This window comes from Hemicordylus capensis, chromosome 1 (genome assembly GCF_027244095.1).
Source record: "Hemicordylus capensis ecotype Gifberg chromosome 1, rHemCap1.1.pri, whole genome shotgun sequence".
Lineage (NCBI taxonomy): Eukaryota > Metazoa > Chordata > Lepidosauria > Squamata > Cordylidae > Hemicordylus > Hemicordylus capensis.
In genome coordinates, this window is record NC_069657.1 from 75,896,999 (window position 1) to 75,916,981 (window position 19,983).

Below are 19,983 nucleotides of genomic sequence, written 5' to 3' on the forward strand. Positions count from 1 at the left end.
TATGTATTACAGAGACCTGGCTGGGAGAGGCTGGGGGCCCAGTGTGGTCCCACTCTCTTGAGTGGGTGAGGGACCATGGGCGGGGAGGTGGAGTGGCTGTGGTCTATAGGAATAACCTTTCCCTTACCAGGATCCCTGTTAAAGTGTCAGACCATATCGAATGTGTGTACTTAAGTTTGGGGACCAGGGATAGACTGGGGCTTCTGTTGGTGTACTGATTGCCCCGCTGCTCAACAGAGCCCCTAACTGAGCTGACAGACTTGGTCTCGGGCTTGGTGTTGGAGTTCCCCAGGCTTGTGGACTTCAATGTTCATTTTGGGACCAATTTGTCCGTGGCAGCTGAGGAGTTCATAGCGGCCATGACAACTATGGGCCTATCTCAAGTGGTTTCGGGATCAACACACTTTGCTGGTCACATGCTTGATTTGGTCTTTCACTCTAATCAGGGTGGTGTTTCGTGGGTGGGGAATCCTGTGATTTCCCCATTGTCATGGACAGACCACCATCTGGTTAAGGTTGGACTCACAATCACTTCCCACCTTCGCAGGGGCGAAGGACCTATTAGGATGGTCCACCCGAGAGGTTATTGGATCCCATAGGATTTCAAGAAGCCTTGGAGGGATTTAGTGTTGGCTCTGCTGGTGATCCTGTTGATGCACTGGTGGCAAATTGGAACAGCAAACTCACTGGGGCAGTAGACATGATTGCTCCTAAGCATCCTCTCCGACCCGCTTCAAAACTGGCCCCTTGGTATACGGAAGAACTACGGGGGCAGAAGCGGCGAGGTAGACGACTGGAGCACAAGTGGAGAAAGACTCTGCTTGAATCTGACAGATTGCAACATACAGCTCATTTGAAGACCTATGCTCAGGCAATACGTGTGGCAAAGAAGTGATTATTTTCTGCCGGTATTGCATCCGCAAGTTCACTATCAACCATAATATCCTTCTGGAGTGTCTGAGGGGGTTGAAAGTGGAAGGCACTGCTTTGCAGTGGTTCCACTCCTACCTCTCAGGCAGGTTGCAGATGTTGTCCCTTGGAGACTGTTGTTCTTCAAAATCTGAACTTTTGTATGGTGTGCCACAGGGCTCCATATTGTCTCCGATGTTGTTTAACATCTACGTGAAACCGCTGGGATCGATCATCAGGAGATTTGGTGCAGGGTGCTATCAATATGCTGATGACACCCAAATCTATTTCACCATGTCAGCATCATCAGGAGAGGGCATAACCTCCCTGAATGCCTGCCTGGAGTCGGTGATGGGCTGGATGAGGGATTACAAACTGAAACTGAATCCAGATAAGACGAAGGTACTCATTGTGTGGGGTTGAAACTCAAGAGACAGTTTTGATCTGCCTGCTCTGGGTGGGGTCACACTTCCCCAGAAGGAACAGGTGCACAGTCTAGGGGTGCTTCTAGATCCGAGACTCTCCCTGGTGTTCCAGGTTGAGGCAGTGGCCAGAAGTGCCTTCAATCAGCTTCGGCTGATACACCAGTTGCGTCCGTTTCTTTAGATGAACGACCTCAAAACAGTGGTACATCTGCTGGTAAACTCCAGTCTTGATTACTGCAATTCACTCTATGTGGGGGTGCCCTTGTATGTAGTCCGGAAACTATAATTGGTCCAGAATGCAGCAGCCAGCTTGGTCTCTGGGTCATCTCGGAGAGACCGTATTACTCCTGTATTGAAGGAGCTACACTGTCTGCTGATATATTTCCAGGCAAAATACAAGGTGTTGGTTATAACCTATAAGCCCTAAACAGCTTGGCCCCTGGGTATTTAAGAGAACATCTTCTTCGACATAAACCCCACCGCCCATTGAGATCATCAGGAGAGGTCTGTCAGCAGTTGCCACCGACTTGCCTTCTATGCTGCTGCCCCGAGGCTTTGGAATGCGCTCCCTAGTGAAATAGCCTCCCCATCTCTGACAGCTTTTTAAAAGTCTTTAAAGACGCATCTGTTCACCCAGGCTTTTAATTAATATTGTTTTAATAGTTTTAATGCTATTTTAAAATATTGTTTTAAAAACTTTAAATGGTTGTAATGTTTACAACTATTTGTTTTTGTTTCAACTAATGTTTTACTATTTCTGTTTCTATTTTGTTGTAAACTGCTCAGAGACATAAGTTTTGGGTTTGGGGTAGTATAAATATATGTTAAAAATAATAATAATAAATTTTTGCATTAGCTGCAGTTTCTAAATATTCTTCAAGGGCAGCCCTACATTAATTAATTAATTAATTAATTAATTAATTAATTAACTAACTAACTAACTAACTAACTAACTAATTAAACATTTATATACCACCCAAAACGCCCTTTACAATACAATAAAAACAACAAATAAAAAGGTTAAACCATTACAAGAATTCAAAATTTAAAACAACGTTAAAACTACTTAAAACCATCAAACTATTAAAACAGTATCTAATTAAAAGCCTGGGTGAACAAATGTGTCTTGACTGCCTTTTTAAAAGTTGTAAGAGATGAGGAGGCTCTTATTTCAGCAGGGAGCCTGTTCCAAAACCTCGGGACATAGAGTGCATTACAGTAATCCAGCTGTGATGTGACTAAGATGTGGGTAACTGTGGCCAAATCTGCCTTCTCAAGAAAGGGATGCAGCTGATGCACTAGCCAAAGCTGTTCAAGGGCACCCCTCACCACTGTATCCACCTGGGCATCCAAAAGCAGAGCCAGATCCGACAATACCCCCAAGCTGTGCACTTGCTCTTTCAAGGGCAGCGCAACCCCATTCAGAACTGGTCAGATTCCCTCATCCTAACTGGCTTTTCTACTGACCAACAGCACCTCCATTTTGTCTGGATTCAGTCTCAGCGTCCTAGCCTACATCCAGCCCATCACACCTTCTAGCCCATGATTCAGGATATCCACCACCTCCCTAGGATCAGATAGGGAGAGATAGACTTGAGTGTCATCTGCATATTACTGACAACTCAGTCCAAATCTCCAGATGACCTCGCCCAGTGGTTTCATGTAGATGTTAAACAGCATAGGGGACAAAACTAAACCCTGCAGGACCCCACAGGCCAGTGGCCAAGGAGTTGAGCAGTAGTCCCACAGCACTACCATCTGGACCCTCCCCCAAAGAAATGATCAAAACCACTCCAAAGCAGTGCCTCCAGTCCTCATACTTGAGAGGCAATCCAGTAGGATAGTATGGGTGATGGTACTGAATAATTCTAAGAGGCCCAGCAGAATCAACCAGGACCCTCCCCCTCTCTAGTTCCCAGCATAGATAACCCACCAAGGTAGTTTCAGTCCTGTACTTGGATGAAAGCCAGATTGAAAGAGATCTAGATAATCTGTATCATCTAAGACCCTCTGCCTTTGAGTTGCCACCCTGTGCCCAGTCACCTTGCCCAAAAAAGGAAGGACTGAAGCAGAAGAAGGTGGCACCCAGATTCTGTAGCAATCTCCTAGTGGCAGGTGGCCATGCTCCAGATTGCAAATTCTTCTAGCCTTGTTGTTTTTGGACTGAAGGCAATCCAGTTCGGCCTTGCCATAAGGCAGGATCACCCCCTACATCTGCCACCCATAGATCAGTTTCCAGAATCTAAAGCAAACAAGCAAAGAGCAAGAGCTTACAAGATGCACTGCACCAGTCTTCTGGAGCAGGCAGTCTCAGAATATTAGAGCAAGCATGTCAAGCCACATGCTGTCAGAGAAGACCGGCACCCATCCACCTTCACCTCTAGGATTCAAGCCAGTCTGACCTAAAGGGGCAAATGTGCACGAAGTATGACTAAGAGCAATCTGGGACATTGAGAAGCTCACACCTTGCACTGAAATCTGCTTTTGATGCTTCCATGTGCCACTGCATGCCAAGCTTCTGTTGTTAACCAAACTAGGAGGAACTTTTGGGTTTGGAGTAAGTGAAAACAATACTTTATCAAGCCCATGTAACTTTAACACTTTCCTTCTCTGCCTCAGTGAACTGAGCTTTGTATAGCTTCTGTGACACAGATGTTTAGCCTCTGAAGCTAGTAATGATAACTCGTGCACTATAAATGCATAAGCAAGACAGGGCTAAGCTACTGTAGTACAATGGAAAGGTCCATATTGTTGCCAGGGTAACTGAGAGTCAGGACATGGTCTCCCAGCAACAACCCAGTCTCTGACTTGCCTTGGTTTTCTTCAAGTTTCTTTAAATAGGAAGTGTTTCTTTTGTGTGTAGATAGCAAAGATGTGACACCTGGAACTAGTGGAGGTCAGGAGCACAGCTCTTCAGAGGACTATGTAAGAGTGAGGAGCTGATGGGGAAGGTGTATGTATGTTTCCTGTGTATTTCCAAATGAGGATGGAGGAGGAGAGAACCACCCCCACCCACTCTCTTTGCTGTGACATCTTTTCTTTCACGTATCACTACCCACCACCACCTCCAGCCCACAGTTGCCATGTTTTTCTATAAAATTGGCTCAGTGTGTCAAGGTTATGTTTACCCATGCTGTTAATGTTCTATATTTATCTATGAAATATGTATTTATGAATGTTGTGTTATGAATTATACAAGTTTTAATCATGAGATAAGTCCTTTTTATGGGAGGTGCCCATTCTAATAATATGCAGTTGCTCTTTCCATGTTGGGTTGCTATCTCCAGAACCAAAGAGGGACTTAATAATTGTGTGGCATGGAGTGGCTTGTACAGCTACAGCTTTCTTCATCAGACATAAGAGCTCCTTCTAACTCCAGGCACCATCACCTATGTACCCTCTAAGGCTTCCAGGGACTAATTCCAGATTTTTGCCACTTTTATATTAGTATTCTGCCCTCTCCACCCCTTTCCCCACAGAGTGGTTACAAAACCACCAGGGAAAGTTTCTGCTAAGAAACTAAGAATCACTAAGAATCACCCTCCTGCAATGTTGCAAATAGGCTGAGAATGTAGGAGTAAGTTATTTGCTTCCCCCCTCTTGTTTGAAAGACTGAATGGATGAGCAACATGGCTAGAATTCCCAGCTCCTAAGAAATCTGACTGTGTTTCTATCCTTGTCCAGAATTTGTGTCTGCAAAGCTGAAGCTTACCCCTAAATTGTTAGTTCTGGTGTTAAGAAATTGCAAACCTTTCTTTGGGCCTCTGAACAAGAGCAGTTTTAGTCTTTCTAACCATGTTACTTTTCAGGAGTGGGGACTTAGTTCTTACTTTTTGTCCCTGCTTGTAGCAGAAATGCTATCTAACCTCCACACTTCCAAGCATTGTCTTTAATTGCTCTGAGACAGGGAGATTATTGATGGAGATGAAAGTGCTGCATATAAGGAAATAGGCAGCAGTTTGGGGTTAGAAGGTAGCAACTGTTAATAGCAAAAAAGGAAGAGGGAATGATAGATTATCATGCTGTGTGCTCCGCTCAAGAAAGCAAGCCACAGCATTAGTGGGGAAAATAGCAGTCTCTCAAGAGGTGTGTGATCTTTATCTTTCTATAAAACTGATGTTAATGTCTTTATAGTTCTACACTCTGTGTTGGTTTCTCTCTCACTTTTACAGGCTTTGAGTGATCGGTTCTGTGGTGAGATCCCAGATGATCAGATGGCCCACAGCTCTTTCTTTCCAGATGAATATTTCACCTGTTCTTCTGTGTGTCTGAGCTGCGGGTACGTGGATATGAAGCACCCAATTTGGGCTACAGTGCCAGAATATACTTATGCCATAAAGGTTGCATCACAGACACCCAGGATATTATCAGTTTTTGATGGGGAGTTCTGAATTATTATCTGAATTTAATTGGCACTTTCCCAAAATCTCAGTATAATATCAGTAACAGCAGGCTCTACTGCGGGATTAAGAGGGGTGAAGTACTTCAAGTTATGGATATTTCAAATTTGCCTTTAAAAAGATGCAAAAAATTGACTTTTTAACACCGGACATAAATCAAGCTAAGCTTCAATGAGCAATGAAAAACCCAAATAATCTATGGAGTGTTCCCTGATAGCTCACAGGGACTTTGACTTAAAGCTGGACAATATGTGAATGATACGCACACTTGCCCTTCTATGGTTAATCAAAGTATCATCGCCATCTGGGAACACTCGCTCCAGGTGGTGATAAACTGGTTGCCATTATGAAGACTAGCAAACCTCTTTTCAATGAGGCTGTAGCTCAGTGGTGCAGCAGAAGGTTCCAGCTTCAATCCATGGCCTCTCCAGGCACAGCTGGGAAAGACCCCATCTGAAACCCCGGAGAGCCACTGCTGGCCAGTGTGTATGACCAGCAATAGAGAACCAGTGCTGGTTAGTGACCTAGATGGGCCAATGATCTGATTCTGTATAAGGTGTTTTGCTGGGCTTACCTATGTACCATGTCATTCTAGATGTAATACAAAACCAGGGTTTAGCATATTGTGCATGAGCCATATGTGCTTTGGGACAAACTTTTCTGTTTTGTCTGAATACGGGAAACTGGTTTGTACAAGCAACACAAACCAGGATATCAAGCAATAGGAGCCCTTCCACTCCCTAAAATGTTGCCAGAAGTTGGGGTGTGGGGACTATTACAAGATGAAAGCTTTTACAAAAAAGGCTCCCTCTCCCTTGGCTCAGTTCTAGTAATAACTGATATTATACTGAGATTTTGTCTTGTTGCCAACCAGTCTACCCTGTGCTTTATTTTGAAATGTTAGGTGTGGATGTAAGAACAGCATGAACCATGCAAAAGAAGGAGTTCCTCATGAAGCCAAAAGTCGCTGTAGATATACACATCAATATGATAACAGGGTGTTTACCTGCAAGGTGAGTGGAGCAAATGAAACAGAGCCTCAGGTATTGAAGATGAAGATGAAGAAAACCCATAAGGTCTAGCCAGTCTGTACAATCTGTGACTGGCTAAGCTGAATGCTGTCCATTGGCATGAATTGTGCCTTGCCAGGTGCTTGAGAACCTGTAATGGAGATTAGTTGCAGGTTTTTTAAAATGAATTTTAAATTTAATCAGGCTAACTCCTTATTTCTATGCCTAGAAACCCCGTTGTATACATCCTGTGGCAGGGGGTGGGGGGAGTGTTTAATTTCCTGTGTGGATGACTCTGTCACCCAGTAACAGAAACCTACCCCCACACACTTATTACATTTTTCATCATGTTATTTAGGCGCTGTTAATTTCGTCTTGAGCCCTGTAAATGCTTGGAGGAGTTCCCTACTTTCTGCTAGACCTTTCTACCTTTCCTGACTAATGACTCAACACTTAAGAAACGCCTTGTTCAAATTCCATTCCCCACCCCTTTTCACATAGAAAGTGAAGACTTTAGAGCGGCTGTTTCAAACCTGGCCCTGTATCATTGTGTCCAATGCATATTGCCCCAATTCAGAAAGTGGGTTTGGCCATCCCTTCTCCCTAGCAGATCATTTCTGCCTGTTAAAGTGTGGAGACAGGAAATTCAGAATGATTCCTTTGACTCGAGAGCTTCCAGTTGAACTGAGCTAGCTATCATTGATGGATTAAGTGCCGTCAAGTCGGTATCGACTCTTAGTGACCACATAGATAGATTCTCTCCAGGATGATCTGTCTTCAACTTGGCCTTTAAGGTCTCTCAGTAGTACTGTCATGATGGAGTCCATCCACCATGCTGCTAGTCATCCTCTTCTTCTCTTTCCTTCCGTTTTCCCCAGCATTATGGACTTCTTGAGGGAGCTGGGTCTTCGCATAATGTGTCCAAAGTAGGATAGTTTGAGCCTGGTCATTTGTGCCTCGAGTGAAAATTCTGGATTGATTTGTTCTAGGATCCATTTGTTTGTTTTCCTGGCTGTCCATGGTATCCTCAAAAATCTTCTCCAGCACCAAAGTTCAAAAGCATCAATACTTTTTCTATCTTGCTTCTTCAGAGTCCAGCTTTCTCATTCATAGTGTGTAATGGGAAAAACCATTGTCTGAACAATTCTAATCTTTGTAAGTGTAGACACATCACGGCATCTAAATCTCCTTTCCAAGGCCTTCATTGCAACCCTATCAAGTGCTAGTCTACGGCGTATTTCTTGACTGCTGGATCCTTTACTGTTGATGATTGATCATAAAAGGCAGAAGCTATCCACCAGTTCAGTGTCTGCATTATCAATTCTGAGGCTGGTTACTGTTCTCGTTGTCAATAGTTTAGTCTTTTTTACATTTAGTCTCATTTTTTCACTTTGCTCCTTGACTTTCATTACTCGAGCTTGCAGATCATCCGCATTCTCAGCTATCAGAGTGGTGTCATCAGCGTAGTGCAGGTTATTGATGTTTCTTCCTCCAGCTTTAAAACCACACTAATCTTCTTCCAATCCAGCTTCTCTCCATATATGTTCAGCATATAAATTGAATAAATAAGGAGAAAACCGAGTGTCTTGTCTTACTCCTTTGCTGATCTGGAAGCAGTCTGTTTCACCTTGTTCCGTCTGGACTGTGGCTTCCTGTCGTGTGTATAGGTTTTTCATGAGAACAATGAGATGTTCTGGGACACCCATTTTCCTAAGGATATTCCACAACTTGACATGGTCGATGCAATCGAAGCCATAGAGTGGTGAAATTCCTTTTCCTTGCTGCTTTGCTCTGAAAGAATATGTGACAGGCTCCATTTTGAAATGGGCTAAACAAAAGGATGTTTGGAAAACCATGTACATACATCATGGTTATAAGATATGGGCCAATAGTGTAAGAGTAATCTTGTATTTTTCTCTATTCACCTTCTCTGCCACTTCTAGAAATGCACTTCTCTGTACTTTCATATGCCTTGTAAACTCTTGTTTCCTTAAATAAATTCAGGTTTACTTACTATTTAGATCCTGTGGCTTGTGGGTTTCCATGTCACATTGAGTCATACTTCCTGATTTTGCTCATCAGATAAAGTTGGGATTCTTTTTATAAGATTGTAAGGAATCTGTAATGGCTGGAAACATCCAGTCTGTTGGAAATATTTGTAAGTCTTGACCCTTTGGGGCCTGTGAACTGGCTGGGGTCAGGACAAGAAATTAAAAGCAACAAACCCTGGGCACCCCCTGCCAGCTGTCACACAATCCTTGCATTTTTGCAGTCCCGGGCAGGCATAAATAGGAGCTTTATGGAGCCCCTGGTGAGTTGCGTGCTGGTAGGTCACAAGTTCTGCAGGTGTGAGCTAGAAAGAACAATGATTTTTCCTGACTTGTTTTTTGGGTTCTTTACAGTAGAATAGTAAGTTATTTTTAGTTATTTCAGTTTTTCATACAAAAGTCAAAATTGAGGGTTTCCCCCTTTTGGAAGGAGAAAAAAAATAGAGTTTACAGGAAAGCACAAACATGTTCTTCATGTGCAAACGGGATTTGGACTATGGGTTTGAAAGAGAAGCCCTTTTAATCGAACTCTTGCATTCCAGGCCTGTTATGAGCGTGGGAATGAGGTTAGAGTGGTGCCAAAAACGTCAGCTTCTACTGACTCCCCTTGGATGGGCCTTGCCAAGTATGCCTGGTCAGGGTAAGTCCAAGAGCAGTGGAACCTTAGTTCTTTGCCTTGCCTTTCTTTATTGGCACCTATGCCTGTCACTTGGGGCACCCTTTTGAGCTACCAGCTCTTCTTCCTTCCTGACTGCAGGTATGTAATTGAGTGCCCCAACTGTGGAGTTGTGTACCGTAGCCGACAGTACTGGTTTGGGAACCAAGATCCTGTGGACACTGTGGTCAGGACTGAAATTGTGCATATCTGGCCAGGGGTAAGTCTGGTTTGAATGGAATGATTTATTGTCCTCTTTAAAAAGAAATGGAAATGACCAGTCCCGGTAGGTGTTCTCTCCCTCCTATGTTAAATAACCCCATCCTGAAGTTTCCAGAGAGACACAAGAAAGAGACCTTGCATGTCTGGATGTTTAAAACTAAGTTTGATACCACCTTGCTGTGGCCTTTGGGACATGCATTAGAAAATATAACAGAGATCTGCTTCCCAGCTACACAGATATTTGATACTAGTAGGCGAGGCCCATCATTGACCAGGCAAAGTCATTTTGTGTGGATTGCACTGCTAGGGAAGTTCAAGAAATGAAATCCAGGAGGCCCTCTAGTATGGCGGAAACCGTGATATTGGTGTATGTGCCTCAATCCCCCAAATGGGGCTGCATTCTTAGCTAAACAATCCATTCTTGTGGCGAGAGTGGATGGAGTAGCCTCCGCAGAGGGAGTGGCTATTTAAACTTTAAACCTCTGCGAACATCAGCTGAGAAGTACAGGGAGGTACAAAGTTTCAATAGCTGCTCTCCCTGCTTCTCAGTGGACGTGCTGAGAGGCTTAAATAAGTGGTACAAGAGGTGAGAGTAGATGGAGCAGCCTGTGCCCCCCCTCACCACTTCTTTAAATCACCCTGTATGCCAGTTGAGAAGTGGGGAGAGTGGGTATTTAACTTGTATACCGGTTTAGTTAGGGGGGTAAAGGTGTGATAACTAAATTGGTGTATAGGGAGTTAGCCTGCTTTGAATGGGCAAAATCACTATTAGAGGGCCATTTGTATTTGTCACAGAATGTTTTATTAATGTGCTTGCAAAAGGGAAGTATAAGAACAGTTTGAAATTTGTAGGATTCCAACTTCAAACATTATTCATTTTCTTGATTAATTAACTTTTATGGTAAATTTGAATCTGAGAAAGAAGAACTACTTCTCTTTGACATGAAGTTATTTTGGAATTATTGATCTGATTGTTCAGTGTTAAAAATCAGTTGAGAGCAATAACAGTTAAAATTATGATTATATGATGATTATATTCAGAATTTCTTCTAAAACATAACAAATTATTTCAACCTGCCCCGCAGCATATTCCAGTGTAAATAGTAGTGCATTGAGCTAACTTCGGAGGCAGGATTGTTTATGCAAAATTTGGTATCTGTAGATCATCGGGAATTTATTTTGCACCAACCAACCAACTCCTCAAAATATATAATCAGTATTCCTCCCAGTATGCACTTCATGCAATCTCCTTACCTCCCACTAAAATCCAACCCAGTGTACTTAGGCCACTGATTCTGAAGCAAAGAGTGAGCACAAAGGACAAAAATTTTGGGAACTTTTGAAAGAACCCAGGTACAGCCATCATTTTGAGGTTCTCACAAGAAAGCTACAAGAAGTTCTTAGATGATCCTGGTCAATAATGAAAGTCTTATTTCCTTGAAGTGTATCTGATTGCATCAGTAAACTATCCCAGTTCTCCAGGTAAAAGGTAGCATATATCTCTCTAATGGTTGCTTTTCATCAAGAGCAGTATGTTAACAACAGGCAGACAGGCATGAGATGCCCATTGCACCAAATTCCTGTTTTGTTGCAGACGGATTGCAGTCTGAAGGACAACAACAACGCTGCTCAGCGCCTCATAGATGGGATGAATTTCATGGCACAGTCAGTGTCTGAACTGAGCTTGGGACCCACAAAAGCAGTGACCTCTTGGCTGACAGACCAAATCGCTCCGGCCTACTGGAAACCCAATTCCCAGATTCTGGTATCTAGCAACCACCATGCTGATGAGAGATCCTTCTTCCCCCTCCCCCACCCGCCACTGCACTTTTCTATATCCAAAGAGAGAAAATGGTGGCTCAGTTTGATGAAATGGATCTTTTGCATTGTACAAACCTGTTGCCCTAAGTGTTGTGAAGTATTGCAAATTACCACTTGCCTGGGAAAAGTAACAATTGTTTCCAGGAGACCTAGCAAGACCACCGCTGTATGCAGCTTCCCAGATGAGGGCTCTCGTTCCCTCATCAGAAACGGGGAATGAAATACCAAGTGGGGTGGGGGTGGGCGGGCAATCTTAGGAAAAAGAACCCTCCTCTGAGAGTGGTGCATGGAACTCTCTTCTCCTTTCCCCAAATAATGTGAGGGAGGGGATTAGATAACTTCATGAAGGACAAGACTGTCGGTGGCTATCAGTCATGGTGTCTGCATGCTACCTCCAGGTGTAGAAGCATCATACCTCTGAATACTTGTTTCTAGGAAGCAACTGCAGGAGAGATCTATTGCCTACATATACCATTTGTGGGCTTTCTAGAGGCATCTGGCTAGCCACCTTGAGAACCAGGGTGCTGGACTAGATGGACTTCTGGTCTAATCCAGCCAGGCCCTCCTTATAGTCTTAAATAGCTTGGCACCTCCTGTCTAAGGCTACATACCGGGTTGTCTCCTGCTGCCTTCCTGGAAATGGGGGAGGAAACCACCCACACTGGCTGTTCCTAGAGCAGTGCTTATCTTAAAAAGGGGCCTTGTTCTGTACACAATGTGCCACCTGGTTGGACTTGCCCTTCTGCCTCAGCTACTCCTGGGGAGAGAGGAAAGAACAAGAAGAGAACCCTGTTCCTTCCTGCCATTGCTTTCCCTAGCCTGGTACTGCTGGTTGGCTACACTCACTTTTTCTCTCAGCTCCGAAATTAGCAGCTGTACTGTGAACACCTATGATATAGCTACTAATTCTGAGCCTGACGGCAAAGTGAAGCAGGCCATCATGATTGTTCAAAGAGGTTACCTCTGGGACTGCAGTAAATCCTGAGAATTCCTTCACGTCTGTCTGCATTCCCCAGGATTCTCTCATGAGGCTGGGCTGTTGGTTTATTCAGAATAGAGTCATCTGCCTTTAGGGACACATTTGCCCCCAATGATACTGCAAACATCATACTGTTCCCATTGGCTTGGTCAATTGTGGGGTTTAGGATATCCCTTCACCCTTCTTTGGCCTTTCATGTATGCCAGATAAGAAAATTGATTGTTCTTGTTTTCCCTTGTCTTTTGTTCAGAATTGTAGGAAGTGTGGCATATCATTTAAAGAAAATGACACCAAACACCATTGTCGGGCTTGTGGAGAAGGTTTCTGTGATGGCTGCTCATCCAAAACCCGCCCTGTCCCAGAACGGGGTTGGGGGCCCACACCCGTGCGAGTGTGTGACAGCTGCTATGACAGTAGGGGCATTCAGTTAGGTAAACCTGCCCTGAACATAGAAGGTGTGTGAATCAAGGGGGGGATTTATAGCTTTCTTCACAGTTTTGAATCCTTGTCACTGTTGCCTTTGTGATCTCTCTGCTTAGAGAGGGCCAAACTAGATTAGATGTTGGACAGCCATGACAGGTCTCTCAACTCTTTCGATTTCTCTTAAAAGCAGCCTGGGGGAACAAATTGAATCAGTGCTGGGGGAGGCTTTTTAAAACTCTTTCCCCCCATCTTTTTTTCTTGCATCTAAATGCAGCCCAGCCACTTTCTATTTATCCCATTAGGGGGGAAATGAATGTACCCTTATGCTTTCTCTAATAAAGCAAATAGGTGGGATGGGATTCAAGATTGGGGAAACAGTACAAGAGGGAAGGGTTATTTCCCCCTTCTGCAGTGCCACAGCCCTGGTCCAATTCAGGCCTGTGGACATTTCTGAAAGAATTCAAAAGGAATGGGAGATGAGGTCCTGATTCTTAAATGTCTCCTTTAGTTTGGCCCTGACACTCATCTTGGCCTCCAAGCTTTATTCTTAAGCTGCAGCCATAAAATGGTGGTGATGGGGAAATAAATAAATGTGTGTATAGATATCTTACTAGCAATAGACATAAGTAAGTGATGAGGGTGAATGAACTGGGACTTTGCCCTTTTCTATGCAGTTCCAAAACGGTTCCCACCTCTTATTAAAAAGGGTGTCCTGATTTTGATGATTGTCTAGTTTTAACATTGAGGAGACTTTGTCTTTTATGATATTCCAAATGTCCACAAACCAGTTTCTTATAGAGATGTGACCTCTTTTTCTCCAAACCAATCCAATTGTGAATCACGCAACAGTTGCCAATAGGCTAAAAAGTTCGTTATTTGAAGTGTTAAATGTATCTTGAAGAGGTAAATCAAGTTAATGGTTTATAGATCAAGTGGTTTATTACAGTTGATGACGGCAACAATCTGTTTATGAATCCTGAGCCAAAATTTAGAAACAAAGGGGCATGTCCACCATTGGTGGAAAAAAATTACGTTAACTATCACATCCCTTCCAGCATTTAGATGAATTTGATGCTGCCAAATTGGCAGGAGCAAGATGCCATCTGGTCAGTACCTTGTATATGTTTTCCTTAATATTTAAGGGAAAGAATTGCACAGAGTTAGAGTTCCAGTTGGCTCCATTTAAGGTCATCTGTTTCTCGATCAAGGTCTTTTCCCTATCTCAATTTGTATAGCAATTTAACTTTGCAGTTTTCCATAAGTAAAGTATTGTATATTCAGGCTAAAATCCCTTTGTGTTTAGCATTTTCACTCATTATTGATTCAAAGAAGGTCTTAGGTCTGTTTAATATCGTTATTTGTGAATTTGATACTATGAGGTGTAAAATTTGTAGGGATGGGAGGGGGGATATTATACCACTCAGAAGAATAATCAGAGGGCAAAATCGTGGGATGCATGAAAGAATAGGCTGATTTCCAAAATTTTCCAATGCATTTAGGAGAGCAGTATTCAGCATCTACTCAGCATAATCAGTCTCTTGCATCTTACTCTAGAAGTAATGGTCTTGTAAGAAAATGTTCAACTCAGGTTTAATGGTCGTAGAGAAGTAGAACTTTATTCTGAGTAGCTTCTGAGGAACAACATTTTCTATTCTCATTCTAGCCCTTAAATTGCTCTTTTGATAATATAGACTTCCACTATTGCTGAAGATAACAGAGTTCTAGATACATACTGTGGCCCTTCAAAGATATTGAAGTTATGCTCTTGCATATGATTCAAAATGGGGGATAATGTTATGGGGCTTGTTCATATAATCAGAAATAACTGAACTGATACTGAATTCTGAAACAACAACCGTAATATTTAGGGAAACTTGGGGTGAGTACAGACCTAAATAATTTCAGCAGTAAGCCCATTGTGGAAGCATTCTCACGACATTTTTGTACATGTACAACCTTCTCCCCTGTTCTGGCTTTCTGCAGAAGCTGGATTTGCACAGTGCCAATTGGCTAATTTAAAAAAAAAAAGTAGAGTTGAACACACATTTAAGAAGATAAACACCCAAGAATCTTGAGGGGAAACAACCCTGAAAACCCAAAGAGACATTCTACCTGAAACGGTGGGGGTATAGAGTTGAATCTGGAGTCTGTACACATGCCATTATAGGAAGACTGGCAAAGGGAAAACAGAGCTCACCCCTTAGCAGAAAAACCTGCAAGTTGGTTGATCCTATTCTGCTGAGGCATCAATTTCTTTCTAAATTGAATAACACTGTCTTAGGCTGGAGTTTTGCTTTTGGTTTTGAGCCCTAGCTTCTGTCATGCAGCTGTGCCTGAGGCTCCAACAGATGAGGAAGGAGGGACTGTGATAGCCAGGAAGGTTGGTGAAGCTGTGCAGAACACTCTTGGAGCTGTTGTGACCGCCATCGACATCCCATTGGGTGAGCATTAATGATTGATTTAGAAACCTTTCAGATTCAAAGGACAGATTCAGTGTCAGGTAGAGATGTAACATTTCCAGAAATGTTGAAACCATGGAATACATTCTTCCTGTTGGGTTGCCCCCCCCCCAAATTCTTGAAAAATATTCAATTCTTGTTTCTGTATCACATTTAAGCTTACTTTCCTGTTTTAAATACACAAAATGAGCCATGTGGGACAGCATCATGGATAGGCAGCTCCCATGTGGCTGCAACTACATTGTGAAGGGGGTCTCAGTTACAGTGTGCCTTCTCTAAGATAATGCAGAAACTGCTTGAGCCTTCTCAAATGTAATGATCCAGTTGCTTGGCGATGGTTACTTGTGTTGGTCCATGAGCAATAAATCAAAGAGGGAGGCAGTAGGCCCACCCAAGCCCACAGCACGCTTTATGGGGTTTTTTTGGAAGAGAAAGTTTGCATAAAACTTGAACGTTTCTCATTTAATCTCCAGTACAACAAATACGATAGAAAGCTCTTGTATTGTACTTATTGGGACAGGGAAGATGTTGGTCTCTTGTACCTCCATGTGTAGGTTTGTGGTGTCTCAGGTGTGCTCAAATAATACAAAATTTGGGATGTTCAGATAGTAGGTGTAAAGAATCTTTGTGGTTGCTGCTGGCCCCCACTTGGGGAGATGCCACGAGAAGCCTCACATCATGCTGTATCCTCTGGAGCTGGTTCCTGCAATGATTGTCCTAAAGCAGGCCTGCACAACATAAGGCCCCAGGGCCACATTCGGCCCACAGCAACTATTTTACTGTCCCGTAGGTATCCTGCAGCAACACAGGAGCTGGAAATTGCTTTATAGTGCCATCCTGTGCATGCTTTCTCAGAAACATGCTCCATTGGTGTGCCCAGTGGGTCTTACTCCCATGTAAGCATAGCTAGCATTGCAGCCTGCAACTAGCAACAACAATTTAGGGAGAGGAGAGGACTTGGCATTTGTTTGGGGCTGGCATGCATTCTAAGGGCTCCACTGATTGAGCAGGGACAGGACCTATCCTCTAAAACTATGGGTCCATTGACGGGGAATAGATCCACAAGTAACTAATAAGATTTTTAATTTTAATGTAATAATGTGCTAAAAATTTGACCTCGGCCCCTGCACACCAAGTTGTGGATGGTTTCCAGCCCACCAGGGCATTTGAGTTGTGCAGCCCTGTCCTAAAGCATGAGCAGAGAAAGTTTTTCCCTAGTGAGAATGTGTTCCTTAAACTTTTAAAAACTGATAAAGCATCCTATATGTTGGCCTTAATGTATCTTGGTCGTCACTTAATGAGTTCCTTGGACAAGCTCCTCTTTGTTAGCAGTGAACAGACACAGCATTATGGGTTTTTCTAACCCTTTGCAGGTCTTGTGAAGGATGCTGCCAGACCGGCTTACTGGGTGCCCGACCATGAAATTTTGCACTGCCACAACTGCCAGAAGGAATTCAACATCAAGCTCTCAAAGCACCACTGTCGTGCCTGTGGCCAGGGCTTCTGTGACGAATGCTCACACGAACGCAGAGCTGTCCCTTCTCGTGGCTGGGATCATCCTGTCAGAGTCTGCTTTAATTGCAATAAAAAGCCTGGAGATCTTTAACCCCAGCTTCCTCTTTGGGTCCTCCGTAACACCTTAGCTTCTCAGGGTTAGACAAAACAAAAACAAAAGATCACCCTTTTTAACCTTTCACAGTCAGAGTGCATGCTTCTGATCTCTGGCCTCTTTCATGTGCAGATTTCAATAAAATTGTTGAACAGCTAGTTTAAACAAGCCCTACAGGGCTTGATTTCAAACCAGACTTGAAGTTTTGGGGTGTGTGGAGAAGCTTGCAGATAAATGAGGAATCCAAAATCCAGTGTATTATATACCAGTTAAAAATATGTATCTCTATATCTATATAATTTAGTATGCTAAGAATGCAGCTGGCTGATGAAGCATTGATGATTTACAGGTGAATGAACCAAGCAAAGGTGAATTTGGAACTGTTTTCTGAAGTGCAATGGGTCAAATACATCGCCTCCTGAGTGCCTTGGAATTCTTATGTGTGACACATACATCATAGATTTAGGAAGATTTTGATCCTCTATGGTTTGAGAGGACCATATTATGAGGTGGTCCCTGGCTTTGGATCAAGAGTCTTGGGCCTCTTGATCCAATTCCCTGCAGCTCCAGCACCCATATTTATTTTACCCCAACCCTGCAGATTTGTTAAGGCCTTGTCATTCAGAGCAAATAAGTTTTCCCAGGGCTGAAAGCAGTGATAGACACTGAGAGGAATGCCCCCTCTTCTTGGGAGTTGATCTGTGCAAGTATGGATCAAGTTTGTACTGCTGCAGAAAGGAGTATAGTGCAGAACTTGGCAGGGTACAGCACTAAATGCAGTTGGCAGTTTAAGGAGAATAAGCTGAAATAGACCACCTCTGGGTTCTGTGCCATCAGCTGTTTAAGCTTCATTTTGGGCTAATAAAGCCTTAATCACCTTGGCCACATTTCTATGTGCTTGGGTTTCCTTGTGGTGGACTCTTATTTCTCCATCAGAAATTACTAGTCAAAGAGCAAAGGTAAGTACCAGGTAATTCCTGCACCCTGCAGTTTAGTGTTTGCTTAGTATCTTTACAACTGGATTTCTTTCGATGATCCCAGGTATATATTCCGAGAGGTATCTGTGTGAACTGCACTTAAAGCACTCAAATGAACCAAACTGGAAAACAGTGATGTTCTTCTGAGCTTACGACAGATGGTATTGGGACACTTTTTTAAAAGCCCTGCATCGAACCACTTTGAGACATTGATCAAGTATAATTATAGCGTTTGACTTTTATATGGATCTCGGTTTCCATGATAACATACAAGAAACCATCAAGACACTTAATCAGACTGAAGAATGAATCCCTTCCTCCTATTGGCTCCTATGAGTATGGCACATTCCCACAGCAGAGATTTGTCTTCACTCTTAATGGCATGATAACTTGGCACTGTTGTTTCTCCCGCCTACTGAATATATCATATCCCTTGCTGACTGAAACCCTATTTTAGGATTGTATTAAATTATGTGATATAAAGGACTATCCCTTTTGAACAAGTGAGCTGACTTCTGTGTACTTAGTCTCTTGCTCTGTCATGGAAAGGACGTGACAGTGGATGATGGAGTAGTAAATTCCTGCTATCTGAATTCCACAGGGATTAAATGTGTATTTTGTAACTAGAAGCTGACAGTTGTTTTTCAAGGGATAGGTGTGGGATAAGGGTCCTCTTGTAGAGATCTTGCAGCCTAGGTATTGCACTTTGAAGTGTTTAATTTTTAACTCCGTGGTGGTAAATACAGTTGGAACTTGTTTGTAATCCATGCTGTGTGTGTGTGTTCTCCATGCATGTAGCTATTTTACCATGTTACTACACAGACAGAAACCATCCCTGACATTCCTTGTATAAAATCTTCACTTGTAAAGCTTCTGTTCCATTGATTTGTCTGGGGTTTTCTTTTGTTACCTCAAAACAAACTTGCTGCCTCATTCTTTTAAAGCCAGACATACAATGCATCTAATGAAAGCCTTACAAGTTTTAGCAACTGTACTGTCATGTGTCTTCTAAAAACTGCTTAGTAGCTGTGCTTGAAGATGGGCATCTTCAGATGTTTCATATGGCTTAGTCCCTAGTACTCTGACAGTAGGGCTGTTATATTCCTAGTAATCAGTCTGCCATTATATGTGGCAGGCAGAAACTTGTACTTCCATATTTCAGCTATGACCAAGAAAGGCAACCTGTCTGTTTTGCCTGTAGTTACAATGAAGTTCCTACTTTGATAGCTCTATTTCCTGCTTGCTTTGCTATTAAAATATTAGAAAAAGTTAATGTAGATCATTTTGTTTTCAAGACAGAGCAGACAGATGCAAGCTAATGGGGTTCCCAGCTGCTGCTGTAGAAAGGCCCTCCTATTATCCCTCAGAGTACTAACAGACAATTGCAGCAGAAGCAATAGGTGGACTTCAATTCTCCATAAATAGCTTGTGGCACCACAACATACCCAAGATGGCAACAACTAGGCTGTTGACAGTAATTTGAAACAATCTCTTTGAAAAAGAAATGGTAGATTTTTTAACACACCACTCTTAAATTTAATCTGCCATAGGCAACCTGTAAAAAGGGACCTGTTTAAGGAAATCTAGCCAATACCAAAGATACCCATTTCAAGTGAGCCCTTAAGGGACATGCTTAAGAAAACTGCTCAGCCATGGAACAAGAGATTATGGCTTACAAAGGATATTTTTCTTGGTAAAAGTCAATCCGTGGAAGTTTGCCACAGCCTTAGGTTTTATCAGCTCTTTATAAAAAGAGACAAGTGTATTGGTACCTGATTAGTACTGTAAGGGTGTCTACATTAGTACTGTAAGGAGCCCCTGGTGGCACAGTGGTAAAACTGCGGCCCTGTAACCAGAAGGTTACAAGTTCGATCCTGACCAGGGGCTCAAGGCTGACTCAGCCTTCCATCCTTCCGAGGTCGGTAAAATGAGTACCCAGAATGTTGGGGGCAATATGCTAAATCTTTGTAAACCGCTTAGAGAGCTCTGGCTATAGAGCTATAAATGTAAGTGCTATTGCTAGGACAGAAATTAAATTTAAACAAA

General features: G+C 42.9%; 1 protein-coding gene across 9 annotated transcripts in view; it reads left to right on the top strand.

Moving 5' to 3' along the window:
* Positions 1–18,820, top strand: part of ZFYVE1 (zinc finger FYVE-type containing 1) — a 46,928-nt gene extending 28,108 nt beyond the window's left edge. For 7 of the 9 annotated variants that reach the window (XM_053283330.1, XM_053283331.1, XM_053283333.1 and 4 more), the window contains 8 exons: positions 5,507–5,613; positions 6,639–6,747; positions 9,335–9,432; positions 9,550–9,667; positions 11,264–11,434; positions 12,720–12,924; positions 15,220–15,333; positions 16,725–18,820. In XM_053283330.1, the coding sequence (XP_053139305.1) occupies positions 5,507–5,613; positions 6,639–6,747; positions 9,335–9,432; positions 9,550–9,667; positions 11,264–11,434; positions 12,720–12,924; positions 15,220–15,333; positions 16,725–16,957 (1,155 nt within the window). In that variant the 3' untranslated portion in view covers positions 16,958–18,820. The other 2 variants (XM_053283335.1, XM_053283336.1) reach the window with 2 other exon arrangements.
* The last annotated feature ends 1,163 nt before the right edge of the window (positions 18,821–19,983 follow it).